Source organism: Homarus americanus, unplaced genomic scaffold, assembly GCF_018991925.1.
Source record: "Homarus americanus isolate GMGI-L3 unplaced genomic scaffold, GMGI_Hamer_2.0 scaffold42433, whole genome shotgun sequence".
Taxonomy (NCBI): domain Eukaryota; kingdom Metazoa; phylum Arthropoda; class Malacostraca; order Decapoda; family Nephropidae; genus Homarus; species Homarus americanus.
Window position 1 is genome coordinate 362,002 of NW_024738086.1, and position 14,958 is coordinate 376,959.

Here is a 14,958-nt window from a genome sequence, read left to right on the forward strand (position 1 = left end):
TATTATAGGTATGGGTTGTGCACAAGGGGTATTTTGGGGTCCTGGGAAGGTTGAGTTTTTGGTAACTTTCCCTCACCTACAGTAAATGTTACTGTGCTTTAAGATATGAAACAAAACTCTTAAGTAAATAATGTAAAATAAAAAATAAAAGTTCCTGGAGAAGAGTAAACACAGTTGAAAGAAACACAACTACACTAATATCAGGTACAGTTACACTTGAATTAGTCTTCCCCTCCAATAAATTGCTATTGTAATATTTACTGTAAGTATGTTTCCAAATATTTTCTAGGGAGTCTTGTATCTGAATACTTGATGCTCACTAACTTCCACACATCTTATGACTTGCAGTTTAACATTCATATACTGATGCTTTTTCTTGACTGCTTGGCCACATTACCTACAACAACATTGCAGACCTTTTACCAGACATTAGGAGTAAAAAATAATTTAAAGGGAGTTAGTACCAGTGGGGTGAACAATGGCTGCAGTATACATTTAAAACTGAGATGGGTGCTATGTGGTAATCAGTATACAGAACAGTACATCACTCTCAGAAAAAAGATGAGTGTTGCATGTTATAGTCTTCCTTGGAACTTTTGAACCATTCTATTGATTTGATTTAATTGTTATAATAAATATTTTTTGCCTGACAACATAAAAATGAAACAACATTGATCAGGGTGAAGTTAAGTGAGGACTTCCCATTAATTGCACACATTTAATCCCCCTATACAGTACATACTAACAAAACTAAGCTTTTAAATCTTTGTTCCATAAAAATTAATGAGACTAGCCCCTCATAATTCTAATAGTGAACCAACACTACCTTGTAAGAATGAGCTATACATCCTACCTTTTGTTTCTTCATTCATGTGCTTATATACAGTACACAATTAATTCTAGTCAAAGTCAACTACAGGTTTGTCACTTAGTCATAAACTCCAGTAGTATGGGTTGTCAAAAAGTTATCTCTGTCAGTCTGGATTGGTATTACAGTTGGTTAGAGCAATTATAATTTCCCTTTTTTCATATTTCTCCTAACCTAACTAAAGTTACAGACAGACAGACCAAGAGGTGAATATCTGACACAAGAGGGACGAGACAGAGGTATCACCCTTTAGCTTTATTAGCCAGGAGGCCAAATATTTCCACAAGCTACACTTTGGCTTACACACCAACACTATTGCTTACAGTAATAGCTGGGCTTAATCTTGAAGCCAATATTTTTTACAATTTTAATGTTTTTTTTTTTAGATCTTAATATAGTGTTTACATACAATGTACATTGTGCATATCAGGCATTCATGTGTAAACAATTTAACATGAATTAAAATAATAAAATGAGTAGATTACACCAAAATATTCAGAGTGCAAAATTTCAATCTTGTATAATATACAGTACATCCTTACATTACCATCATCAAAAGTTAAGCCTGTGAACCTTTTGCCATTATGACACTCTTTCACTAAAGAAAATCTATTTTCATATGAGTACCTGCTTAATGCAAACTCAAGTGCAGTTAAAATATATTATTTTTAAAAAATTCAAACAATGCAAATTAAACTGCCTGTCTGTTTTAATGAGTCAAATAGATGCACATGCAAAAGGAAATAACATATAAGTCCCCTTAGCTGCAGACCTATTTTTAAAACCCTATCAACAGTCAGGGTGCTTGGAGCATCACTCAAGAAATAAAGAACAAAGATTCAAATATATCACATACGAGGAAAATAGCATCACTTTATCCATACCCTTCATTTAACTGCACTGGGTCAACAAGTTCAGATACTAACAAACCTGATATTAAACAACTAAAAGGAATTCAAACAATTGGGGAACCTAAATAAATTTGTTTTATAAGCAATTTCAATGAATTGAATGTACTGTATATATAAAATGACTCTCTTGGTGCTACAATGATCATGCCATCCAAGTAATTAATTCCAATCTTATGGCAGGATACTGATGGTTCATTAGGGATGACAGCTGTAGTTACTTACAATCAAGAATATTGGAGAACAAGCTTGTGCCTATACCTATAGCTATGGGTCAGTTTGTAGCCATAGTACTAAAGGATATATCCAATCTGAAGATACAGTATTAAACATTTCTGGTGATGGCCAAATAGAGAATTTAAACAAGCTGATGACATGATATCACTGAAATTTGGATCACTCTTGCAAACATTACTCTATGTGACCGTGTATCAATTTGCTCAGACATGGAGAGAAATCAAAAGGAGTAAAGTTTGATGAAATTAAAATAACACTTGTTACCTTTCTAAAAATCAAAACAAACTGGAGGATTGATTCTGAAATCTTAACCTCTAGCTAAGCCAGTAGCAAAGCAGCTCCTGTTAATGCACAATACAACTATTTGGGGATATTTGACAGTAAACCCTCCTAACTGGTACCTGGGGTTAATCTTATAATTGGCCATCCGTCATAAATATCTCACCTGAATAGGTAAACTGGAAACAAAGATTAACCTTTAGAGGCAAGAAGTCTGAAAGGTGGCCGTGTATACTGGGCCAGTACACTAATCACACCAGCCAGAGTAAATCTGCTGTTTTGGATATTTTCAGCTGGCTATTGACAAACTGGAGGGAGGTTGTCCTACCTACCTGGCTGCAGGCTCAACTAGAAAACCAGATTTCAGAATCAATCTTCCAATTCTAGCGTGATGCCCACTAGGCAGTTCCTGTAATCACAGCCAGTAAAAAATTGGGGAGGTGGTGGTACTGTACTATCAATTCCCCAAAGAGCAGCAGACAAGCACTTCACAGACGAGTTCCCAACTGTGACAAGGACAGGAGCTGCAACCCAAGCTCATTTGTACCACAAAATTATTTGACAGTACCCTCTAATCTCAAGGAAAACATAATGGGAAGGTATCCAGAGCCCAAAGGAAAATGAAATATTTATTTAATGTGCACATTCAGGGCAGGCCAAGACTATTAAAGACATGGATATGTGAAATCCATGGCACAAAAATGTAATCGTGACTCAATATATTTACTGACTATAAGTTAGAGATGGTCACTGAACAATATAATTTCAAAGCCTTAATATAAAGGGAAATCAAATTTTAGCATGCAGGAGAACAGAAGAAACATATAAACCTGCTTCCATTTTGTCCAAGAACAGGAAAATATATTTCCTATTAAAAAATCCTCCTGAAAAGCAGTTTGGACATACAGTATAATTGGAAGTTGTTCTTAACCTATTCCCTCTATATGGTAAAAAAAGAACTCCAATGCTGTCATAGACAGCATCACAGAGTCAGGATGCATCAGGATGTGATTCCTATGGTATCTATCATAAAACCACATGATCTCATGGAGAAGAAACTCTACCATCCAGTAAATTTGCTACTCTCCACATTCCCAACTGAACATAGGAAGAAGGTACAGTGCCCTGCCAGAATTCCTGAATTTGCACATAAAAGACTCCAATCAAATAAACTTGACTGAATTCTTAATTGGAATCCTTCAAGTCCCTGAAATACATTGGGAATAATGCCACTGCAGGGGTTCAGAAAAATCCTAGAGAGGAGAGGTCCCTAACATACAGCTCCTGCAACATTTTCCCTCAAGCAGAGGAAACAATCCAAGGGGAGAGGAGTGCCAGACATGCTTCTGCCCAATTATATTCTATGCTAAGAAAACAAGACATTTAAGCAAAAACCTAACCTGCACTAAGTAACACAGCTCAGATGCAATGAAGTGTGAAACTATCAATCACAACATGAAAATTCACATGTGCAATACTGTTTACACAGCTGCTATATGGTACCCCTATAATATCAAATCATAATGTTAAGTGACCTTCCCCTATTTATATTTAATGAATACAACTTAGAAAGCCTAAACCCTCATTACTGTTCTGGGTGCAAAGATGGTCTGAAGTCACCAGCACATTGAAGTGAAATAGTAACTCAGGTAGTGGAAATTATAAGGGACTTTGAAGTCACTCTTGAAATTGAACTCGGTGAACTCAATCTATCCAGGCCAGATAGCAGATCCTCTGAAGGGATTATGTTTAATCTAATCATGAGAATCATGTAAGCACATAAAACTCCTTGGACTAAAGCTACAGAGAATATTACATGTTGACTTCTTATATACCCATGTAGTCACAAGTAAGTCATCAAAACCCTTATTATGATGTTCCAGAAACCATAAGCCAGTTTTCTGTAACCCACATAGGATGACCAGTCATCAACAAAAAAAACAAAATAAACATGAGGTACTACTTGAGCAATGTAATTGAAGTCACACTCCCTCGTGCTAAGATCATTTCACTTGCTGGTGTAATAACCTGGACTTGGAGGAGCCAGTTGGATATATACAAACCCAAAGAACTGAAGCAAGAAGACAAAATGACAGATTTACATAAATGTTTACACTTAGAACTGTAGTAAACCTCACAATTACCCCTCAAAGCATATCCAAGTTGGAATACGATACTTAGCTCAACATTATTATGAAGAGCTTTGGGATACGCCTACTAAGATAAGCATCAGCTGGTAAAATTCAAAACAGCGAAGTTTCTCTGAAATTATGATGGCAGCCATGGCTGGTACAATGTGTTTAATGGCCAGATAGACATCCTAACTCTAGAGGGTAACCTTTGCTTCCAATCCAAACTATTAATGGTGATTGTTGTAACAAGGAGAGATGATCAACCATAAGCTGTCAGTTAGAGGTAATTAACTGTCCTGGTCCCCTAAAAAAGGCTTCTGCATAAACAGAAACCCCTTGGCAGAGGGCTAGAAAAGCCTATTATTAAGGACAGTTTACATATCTGTGAGCATTCAAGTTCTGCATATAATGAAATTAATATTGCATATTTTAGTCTGATATACATTCAGATATTTAATTTGAAAAGCACACTCATGTTTTCAAACATCAGATCACCATAAACAATAAAAAGTTTTGGCAGACAAAAATAATTTATGTACCAAGTACAAACAAGATTTCCTATGAATCTGGATAAAATCCAATGATTACAGATCTTAATAAATGCTTTCTATTAAAAAATAGAACCCCTCTCAAGAAATATGATGTATTACATATTACAGTCTCTAGCCACCATAAAGAACCTTGGAAGCAATAACAAGGTGGAGAGGATTTTCCTTAATGGAACATTCAAGGAACATTCACTTCACATGAGTAGGAATATTTGTACCATCTACCATTAACACAATTTTACATATTTTCACACATCTTTAACATGGATTGTACAGTTTAGCTACTGATAGTGAAAACAGTAGGCATAAAATTTTTTCTTAAAAATTCAAAACACTACTATGCCAAAATATTGTATCGATATTTACCACCAACCTCTTCCCCCTCTGCCACCTCTCCTGCCCCCTCGTCCTCCACCGTATGATTCTGACCCGCGAAAACCTCTTCCTGATGGGTTGTAAGGAGGAGTTCCATGCTGAAAGTCGCCATAACGGCCACTATAAGGAGGTCCAAAGCTGCCTCTACCTCTACCGTGTGGTGGATAAAAGTTGGGGCTTCCCCGACCCCTTCCCCTGTAGTTCTGAGGACTACCGTAATATCCTCCATTGCCCTGCTGTGGACTATACCCGCCTCTGTATCCTCCACCTCGATTATGGCTCTGACCCTTGGAATTACCCTTGCCTCGTTGCTGATTAAACTCTTCATCTAGGCTTTTCATAACATCTATAACATTTTTTTCACTGCAACTACGATTATTACTATAATCCCTTCCTGTGTTTCCTCTTCCCCCGGTCTTAGCAATTACTGTTGGGATATACTCTTCCACCGGACTCTTTTCTTTGTCCGATTTCTTGAAATCTTTATACCACCCCCTCCCTGCACTTGAAGCTTTATAATCCTTGTCGCTGATATCCCCGTTTGAATCATTTCCAGACTCTTTACGAATCCTCAGAGGTTGAGGTGTGTAACCCTCACTTTCATCACTGTCTACTGATTTTCTTTTTTCTGCTTTCTTTCCTTCAGATTTTAGAGCTCCAGTGTTGCCAATGACAGATAGTATGGCACTTACATCAACAATACCCGATTTATTGTTGGGTTTAGTGGTAATGGAAGTAGTGTCAGCAGTTTTACTAACTCTTGCTATTACACTGATAGCTGAAGTGGAAGTAGTAGTAGTTACACTCTTTGTGACTGCAGTACTCGTACTACCGGCAGGTTTTTCAGGTTTAGTCTCTTTGTTATTATTTACCTTTTTAAGAGCTTCTGTTTTATTTTCTTTGGACTGACTTTTCTTTGTTGACTTTGATTCACTTGTTTTTTTATTATTACTGTTTCCTTCTTTCCCGGACTCATCACTAATATCCATGTCATCTGATTCTGAAGCACTGATGTCCATGTCAGATCCTGAATCATCATTACTTTGTTTTACTCCAGGCTTTTTTACTCGCAAATCTAAATCATCACCACTTGCAAATAATGCGTGAATAGAAGGTGTTGGAACTGCCTTTGACTGTGCTGTATGATCTGAAAGAAAACTGTAATCATAACAACGGTAATCACTGTCTCTTCCTTTTGGTTTAATACTCACTAAATTTGTTCTGTGATCACTGTCCTCCCCTTCCGATGCCAATTCTCGTAAATTGCTTCGAGATGGCGCACAAAAAGCTGGGGGCAAGGGAGGTGGAAGTAAAACCCCCGAGAATCCTTTCTCAAAAGTTGGGGGAGAGGATGGGGTATCTGAAGTCAGTGCTTCTAGTTCTTCATTGCCAGGAGGCTCACCCCAGTTACGATCATCTGACTCATCATCATCATTTACATCCCCAGGGTTACTATATTGTTCATAATCAGGCCAACCTTGGCTAAAACTCCTAGAAAGTATTTCATACTCATTTCCCGACCCACCGGTTCCATCATCTAATACTTCAGGAGGAGGTGGGGGCGGTGGTGGAGGAGGCACCCATGCAGTTTGGGTTTCATAAGGTGGATAAGGAGGCTGTTCACCAGGTGTTGGAGGAGGGGGATATGCTGATTTGGGAGATGACTCAGGTGGTGGTGGATATGGCTGAGGAGTGTAAAGTGATTTTGGAGTATATGATGTGGGGGCACTGACAGGCATTGGGGTATATGGAGAAGGGGAATCTGTGGTAGGTGGATTACTGGGGGGTAAGGGTATGGAGAGGCTAGGAGGTGGACGAGAAAGATCAGGTATTGAGTGATTGGGAGTGGATGTGTTGGGAGGTTTGGAAGGTTCATATGGAGGAGGTACAGGCACAGGTACAGGTACGGGTACAGGTAAAGGTACAGGTGACTTAACACTGCTGCTTGTACTCCCACTTCCTCCGCTGGATTTGCTAAGGTAAGCCTTGCCAAAAGTATCCAGCAATTCGGCAGCACTCATGGGCTTCAAATCCTGAAAACAATTAAATTGTAAACATCTTTTGTTAAACATGACAACAACATATATTCTACTGTACATGTGTCAATGAATAACAGAACAGTATAGCATTGAGTGTCTTATGGATGAACAGGCTGCTGATGGGTGGTGGTGAATCATATGAAGGAAAAGAGATACACCAAACATATTTTGGGGCCTTGTTGTGGTAGAGGAACACCACAGCAAAACTCATCAGTTACAACAGTGAAAAAAGAAAAGCTAATGTAGAGAAAATATATACTTGCTCTTGGCTCTGACCACCCTGCAATATAGTAAGAAAAGGCTTGCAAGAGTGGAAAAAATTTAAAAAAGAGATGTCGTATATTGAATAACAACAACGGTAAAGTATGGATATTCATACCTTAGGAGGATGAACTGGGGAGTCATAAGAGCTAGTAGGAGTGTGAGAATACTCCCGGTCTCTAGACTTGTGGGTGTAGTCACGCTCACATGTTGCACGGTCCCTGCTACTGCCCCTGTAGGCTTCACGACACTCTGAGGCGCCATCCCGGGAATCTCGGGAGTCCCTAGAGCTTCTAGAATTCCTGTGTTCCCTTAATGATACATAGTCCCTTCGGTCGGCAGAATCACGATCCCACGAATCTCGAACGTCTCGAATCTCTTGAGACTCCCTTCTTTCATCGGGATCCCTCGAACTTCTCGACTCCCTTGTGTCTCGGGTCTCCCTGTTATTTCGCGAGTCCCAGACTTCACGAGCTTCATACCCATCTAGAGAATCTTCAACATCCCAGACTTGAATATTATCCATAGTTGACTCATTAGTTGACAGTTTAGGTGACTGAACATCTTTAATCTCTTGGGAAGCAGATGTTTTTGGAGATGATTTTTTGGGGGATGCTTCACTTTTCCTGATAGCTGATAAGCGACTCTCCAGGTCTCCACTTGTTCCGCCTAAAGCATCCTTAGCAAGTTCAGCAAATTTTGATGAATTCAAAAATGAATCAAACCCTGTAATAAATTAGTGAAAATTAATACGTATCTCAACTGTTATAATGGCTAAAGAGACTCCATATCATATCAAATCAATATGAAATTTTTCTAAAATTAAGGATGGAAGTATAAAATGTAATTCACAGTCAACAAAAAGAAAAGTAACATGTGTCGGCCATACCAATAAATCACAGCCTGCCTACTGCCAGAGGGCCTTGATGTGTTTAAAAGCAGGATTCACTATCCAGATAGGACAAGACTAGATAGTGTTTTGCTTTGTTTGTTTTTTCTACTCAAGTCAAATCTAGTATACTGTATTGTGAATTCAATTCCACTTCATCTGGTACCCGACTGAAGGTTTCAGGTTAGGATTTGAAACTCAAGCACAATCATGCAATACATGGTCATAAAAATTCATTTGCCTGTCATCTACAGTAAGTTCCTTCCAATCACACCAGGGAAAGAGAGAGGAAATTCATGTCACTTCATTTCTTCCTCTCCGTCACCCAATGTGATTTCATATACCAATCCATCATTTATGAACTACAGGTCACTAATAAATGACCTGTGAGAGTCTAACTAGAAGGAGGATGGAAAAGGTAATATGTAACAAAATCTATAAATAGCATCTCGATTAAGAACAATTTATTTATTTATTTATTCATTTATTTTGTTTTTTTACGGGGAATAGCCCACCTGGGCACAGGCCATCGACCCAAAACGGGGCCTAGGGGGCAAAAAAAAAATAAGAGTAAAAAGAAATTAAAAATAGAAAAGAAAAAATACTATACTGTATTAATCTACATCACGAAGATGCCGGAAACCAGTTTCTTGAAGTGAGACAGATTGTAAGAGCATGGAAACAAAGAAGAAGGCAGAGCATTCCACAGTTTGGCTGTGTGAGGAAAGAAGGATGTACTATAACGGGTTATTCTAGTGTGACCGACATCCACACAGAAATGGTGGGCACCGCGGGCAAGACGAGGTTACGAGCTCACGGCCTTGCCGGCGGTACACAGGATGCCAAATCCATCGAACATTGCCCGTTAAAGTACCTGCAAAAGAGAGAGTGAAGCAACATTGCAGCGAAGAGAAAGGGAAGAGAGATGAACAAATAAAGGAGGAGAGTTAATAAAACGAAATGGAAACATGCACAAACAACAAGAAGCTTGCAAATGCCTGATTAAGGGCTTAGCCCCATAAATAAGAAACTTGAGTTCCCAAGACTACAAGACTACAGGAAAACTTCCCATCAAAAGACAGGGTAAACAAAGCAATATGATTGAGCAACTCACTACTTGTTTCCGTACTCTGAACTTTCCATCTACTAAGCCCCTAAAACTTACTACAAATTATATTTGTCAGATTTCAGATCAGCACAACTAATATAAGCTAGTCATGTTATGTCATTTAATTTTCAATAAAACTCTTTCAACTGAAGAACAAGAACACCACAGTTAATTATGCAATTAATCACATTCTACACATCCAAACATACATGTAAGAAGTCCTCCAAATGGTGGAAGAAAAGTTTGATGTCATGTGAATATGGTCAATTGCACTCACCTGAGTTGCCAGATTCAGGCAGGGACAAGTCTTCATCATCACTGTTCTCTGGTGAGGGAGCATCTACAGTTGGGGAGGGCACTGGACTGGGTTCTGGGAGAGTCTTCATTTTTTCTGTTAATTTGGTCTTTAGAGTCTTTACCCTATTCCCAAAGTTTTTATATGCCTGCAATAAATATTAAATTCACATTTTATATCAAATTAAAAGTTCAAACATATATTAGAAACTTAAGTGCAGAAGTTATGTACAGAATAATCTATGGGCAAAGCATGTATGCCTTACTTCCCATTAAGGTGCAGTGGGAACAAAGTAAACTGTAGACTAAGCCCTTTTTTCAGTATACGTACAAGGAGATAGTTTGGCCAGCACTCCACTCAACCACCGTAACTTCCCTAACTGTACTTAAGTCAGGTACCCATTCAAAGCTGGGTTGACTTTGAGTGGCCCATGAATGAATAAACCAGTGACCCTTGGAGCAGGAGAAGAGTGCTGTATCCACTTGGCTGCCTCAATTAAGGTTAAAAACCAGCACATCCTAATTGTATACGAAACAGGTAAAAATTTGATCCAGTTTATTTTCCCTCTGTAAGCTGTATATGCCCAATAAACTCTTACTTGTTTAAGTGATAACTGCCCTATTTCTTAATTATTAAGCAATTAATACAATATTAACTTACATTGGCCACCATTTTAGCCTCCCCACGCTGAGTCTCGTAGAATATCTCGGCCTGTTCAAGTAGAGTTACTACCTGCGTCCTCTCCTCTACTTCCTTTTGCACTGAAGCCATATAACATTCAAGGGCAATTACAGCTTCTTCAAACTCCTCCATGCGCTCTCGACTTGTTCCTCGCTCTGTTGGTTACAAAAGTTTAATGTTCTGTTTATTTTTTATATATCATAAATACCAGTACATAACAGAACTATATTCAGTGTGTAATAATAACAAAGAAGTGCCTGGAGAAAATTACACAATGGTAAAAGCTTAAAGTTTACCAAGTTAAAATATTTCAATGTCATTAGCGAGTCACTTAAATATGTTAATTTTTATTACTGAAACATATATACCTTAACATATTTAAAGTTTGATATTTGCTTAAATGTTTTAATTTTCACAAATAATTCATAAGACAAAATGAAATAGATAGCTGGTCAGAAAGCCATCAACTGTTGTGTAACGATAAATACAAAGTGTAAAAAAGAAACATTTTCAAGCATAAATAAAGTCTTTTAAAGTTGTCCTTATTAAAAAAAAATGACTACATACACACTGTATTTAAAATGTCTTATTAACCTCATTCCATATCCCAACTATGATGTGGTGTGGAACACAGACAATAATTCTCACCTTGGTATGCTAAAACCAAAAATAAGGGGGACAGAATTTTGAAATTCCCATTTATGATTGAGGGGAATTAATAAATTGTGATTTAGAAAGCATATTAATCCATCATAACAAAGTCCATATTGTCAATTCTGGATACAGCAGTGAGGTACAGTACTGTTACTCTTCCAGGTGTAATCATATCTTATATCAATTCTTCTATGAAAGGTTGTTACCATGTAAGGTAGGACAGCCACTGAATTAGTGTCAAATACCTGTTATTTGTTTTTCCTCATAAATTGCTGTCTCAACACATAAAACATGGTCTCCTGTATATAGCCCATACTTGTAGCTGCCTTCTTGTTATACATGTGAGAGGAGGGAAGGGAACTTAGTCGTTCTTTCTCTAAAAAAAAATCAGGAGTCCAACACCCATTTAATTATTACAAGCACAACATAAAAAGAGTCGATTTACAAAAGCCATGGTTCAAGAGAGGAAGGAGACAGAAATAAAGCAAAGTTTGTCCCGTTTGGGAAGCTAGGTTATTTTTAGACCACAATTAGTGGAGCCAAGATATTAACTAACATTTCATACTTCTCAGTGTCATGCAGTCCTCGTTATCTGAGTCATCAATATCCATGGTTTTGTATTTACAAGGCCAAATTATTGCTGAACTATACATAAAAAGTCCCCGAACTTATGAGGATTACAAGGAAAAATATCTGTGAAGATGGCATGTTGCCATTGTTACATGAACTGAAACTATAAGAATTGTGGAATAATCTAAATAATAATAATAATAATACAGTACAGTCAACCCTCGTTAAAACGGACTAATAGGGGGGGAAGGGTGTCCGTTTTAGCCGATTGTCCGAATTAACTGATTTAGGGGTTAATATTGCATTATACAGCTATGTGTATGTTCATTTGAGTGCCCCGTCATAGGAGTCCGTTTTCTCTCACTTCAGCACTCCTGAGTCGTCCGTTTTCTCTTAATCTTAGAGTGCACCAGAGACTGTTATATCTTAGTAGTTACACAGAATTTGATATTGCAACTGGGGTTGCAATTGTTGAGGCAACTTAGGTATGTCTGATTACAGTTGGAATATTCAAGATCCATTGTGAGTGATGTTTAAAGCTTCAACTGTCTTTATGGTTGGTAAAACTTGTCAAGTCTGTCAGTCTGAATGGCATGTGTGAGGCCTTGTGTTTGTACAACTGCTAAATATATAAATATATAATGTTATGGTAATTATCAGAAAAACATAGGCATAACGAGGTTTATTACAAAGTGATGAAAAGGATACTGTACAGTGGCTAGTCCACAAAACATGTAGCCATGTCTCTTTATTTGAGTGCCCCGTCATAGGAGTCCGTTTTCTCTCACTTCAGGACGCCTGAGTCGTCCGTTTTCTCTTAATCTTAGAGTGCACCAAGGACTTTGTTATTTCTTAGTAGTGACACAGAATTTGAAATTGCAACCCCAATTGCAACTGGGACAATCCCAGAACCAGAAATTTGATATGGACAGTTCAGATTTCGTCCAATTTATCCGAAATCCGGATTAAAGGGGTCCGAATTAACGAGGGTCGACTGTACAGGTACTCCTTGACTTACGACCACCCAGACATACGACCTCCGCAGTCATATAAAATATTTTTCAACTTAGGTATTTTAGAGTCCCGACATTAGTGATCGTGCTGTGTACTGAAATTTTTTTTTGGGTAATTCCCTTTAAAATGGCTGGCAAGCGTAAAAGTGATAGTTCTCGTGGTGCCGAGAAGAAAAAAAGAGACCCATTTTATATTTTCGATGGATTATTTTCGCATTTTTGACTTACGACCTGGTCGTCGGTCTCTAACCCCGTCGTAAGTCGAGGACTGACTGTACTCTAATGTGGCTGAGAAATAAAGAAAATACAATATAAAATAAGAAAAATGAAGAGCAAGCTTGTGTATGTGTGGGAAGTGAATGTATGCATGGGCTCTTGGAGGCAGTGAACTGTAACTGGTCACCAACTTGCCACCCAATAGCACTCAGAGCGGCTGAGGCTGAGCTGTGAGCTATGTTACGTTTATTTTTAACTCATAATTTCATATAGACATATGTAATTTTCTTGAATTTTTTACTCTGTTACATGCACACACAATCTTCATTACAGAATGTGCAATAAAATAATAAATCATTATCATAAGGTCATAAACATAAAGGGAATAAAAATTTCTTTGAGTGCAGGAGTTAGCCTACAGATTGTGGGAGGAGGAGGGAGAGGTGTGGGGGATCTCAGCTGCTCGTCTCCTGTGTCTTGCGTGTAGTGAAACGATTGCCAGATTGCATTGCAGTATTTCTGTTTTATTTTATTTATTCGTATTATTTTTATTTATTCTTCAGACTTAATGGTACACTATACACACAACCCTTCTAATGATGAAAGGTAAAAAAATATTCCCTTTGAATGTTATTTACTATCGTATGCTCCCAATCAAACCCTATTTCAATTATTTCCTATGGTCAGAAATTCTCCGCTTTTTAGTGCTTATTTTCCTTTCACTAATAGCAGCAGATAATGAGGATCCCCTGTATATCCTCATGAAGGCATCTTGAGAAGAAGGTCCTACTATAGGACCAAGATCCTGCTTATATGATAGAAGAAAAAGATATGTTTCAGGAAAGCCAAAGAAAAAACAAAGGTCATGAGATTTATCTATGCAGCCTGGTATATCAATTTAATTACCCTAGTAATCAACGTAGAAACAAACTTTCAAAGCTTTATATTCTGACTTTAGAATCAAACCCAAGAGACCCTTTTTAAGGAGTTTTGTGTCAGCACACAAATGAGTGTCAAAGAGGGAATTGTATCCATTTTTGTGATGGATGAACCTGAAGATAAAGAAATGCCTGACTCAGTGGCTCTTCTACCTTAAAGAATGACATTCTTTTGCAGGAGAATCATTATGAGATCCAGTTATGCTTGGAAGAGAAGCTGTTTCAATAGCAACTTGCCATTGTATCCTCATATAATTAACACAAGTTCTGTCATGAAGGATTAGAGCACTTTTTAAGTTCTTTGTCATTCACTATGCTCATAACTACAAATCAGGGACTAATCCTGAAACCCCATTTCATAGCCCAGCACAGATTGGGTACATAATTCATATGCCGTAAACAAGTTTAAGGGGCTGAACCACTGATGTGGTTGACAGGTGGTAATATAGAAACAAATTCCAAACCAACTAATTCAGATAAACATACTAAAATTAGTTTATCTTTCTAAATGCAACCCTAGTACCTTAAAAAAAGAGGGTGGGGAATGCAACGGTTACCACTCAAGGCTGAAGGCAGAGTTAAAATCTTAAAGATCATACAGTATACCATTTTAAAATAATTTTCACACTCAGCAGATTTGATACAGTAAATCCACAGCAAGCTTTAAAGTGTGCAAAGTGCTACACAAATAACAGATTGAAGCACAAATGTAACAGTGCAACATGTGCTGAATTCCACTCTGTCCTTTCTCGTGCTTAGAGGACTTCACAACAAACATTTTCAATATTTATATATGAAAAAACAAGGATGACCAAGACTTGGCCATAAGCTGTGTCAGCACAGGTTAGTTATCATGGGCAGGACAGATAGATTTTTCAGTGGGTGAGTGAATCAGGGTCAACAGAAATGACTGACACAACTGAAAAAATAAAAAGTAATTTGAACTT

At 37.8% G+C, this 14,958-nt stretch overlaps 1 protein-coding gene across 4 annotated transcripts in view; it reads right to left on the bottom strand.

Moving 5' to 3' along the window:
• Positions 1 to 693: 693 nt before the first annotated feature.
• Positions 694 to 14,958, bottom strand: part of LOC121873725 — a 31,124-nt gene continuing 16,859 nt past the window's right edge. For all 4 annotated transcript variants that reach the window (XM_042377429.1, XM_042377428.1, XM_042377431.1 and 1 more), the window contains 4 exons: positions 10,600 to 10,775; positions 9,922 to 10,087; positions 7,766 to 8,373; positions 694 to 7,380 (listed from right to left, as the gene is read on the bottom strand). In XM_042377429.1, coding sequence (XP_042233363.1) covers positions 5,335 to 7,380; positions 7,766 to 8,373; positions 9,922 to 10,087; positions 10,600 to 10,775 — 2,996 coding nt within the window. In that variant the 3' untranslated portion in view covers positions 694 to 5,334. The remainder of the gene's footprint in view (positions 7,381 to 7,765; positions 8,374 to 9,921; positions 10,088 to 10,599; positions 10,776 to 14,958) is intronic.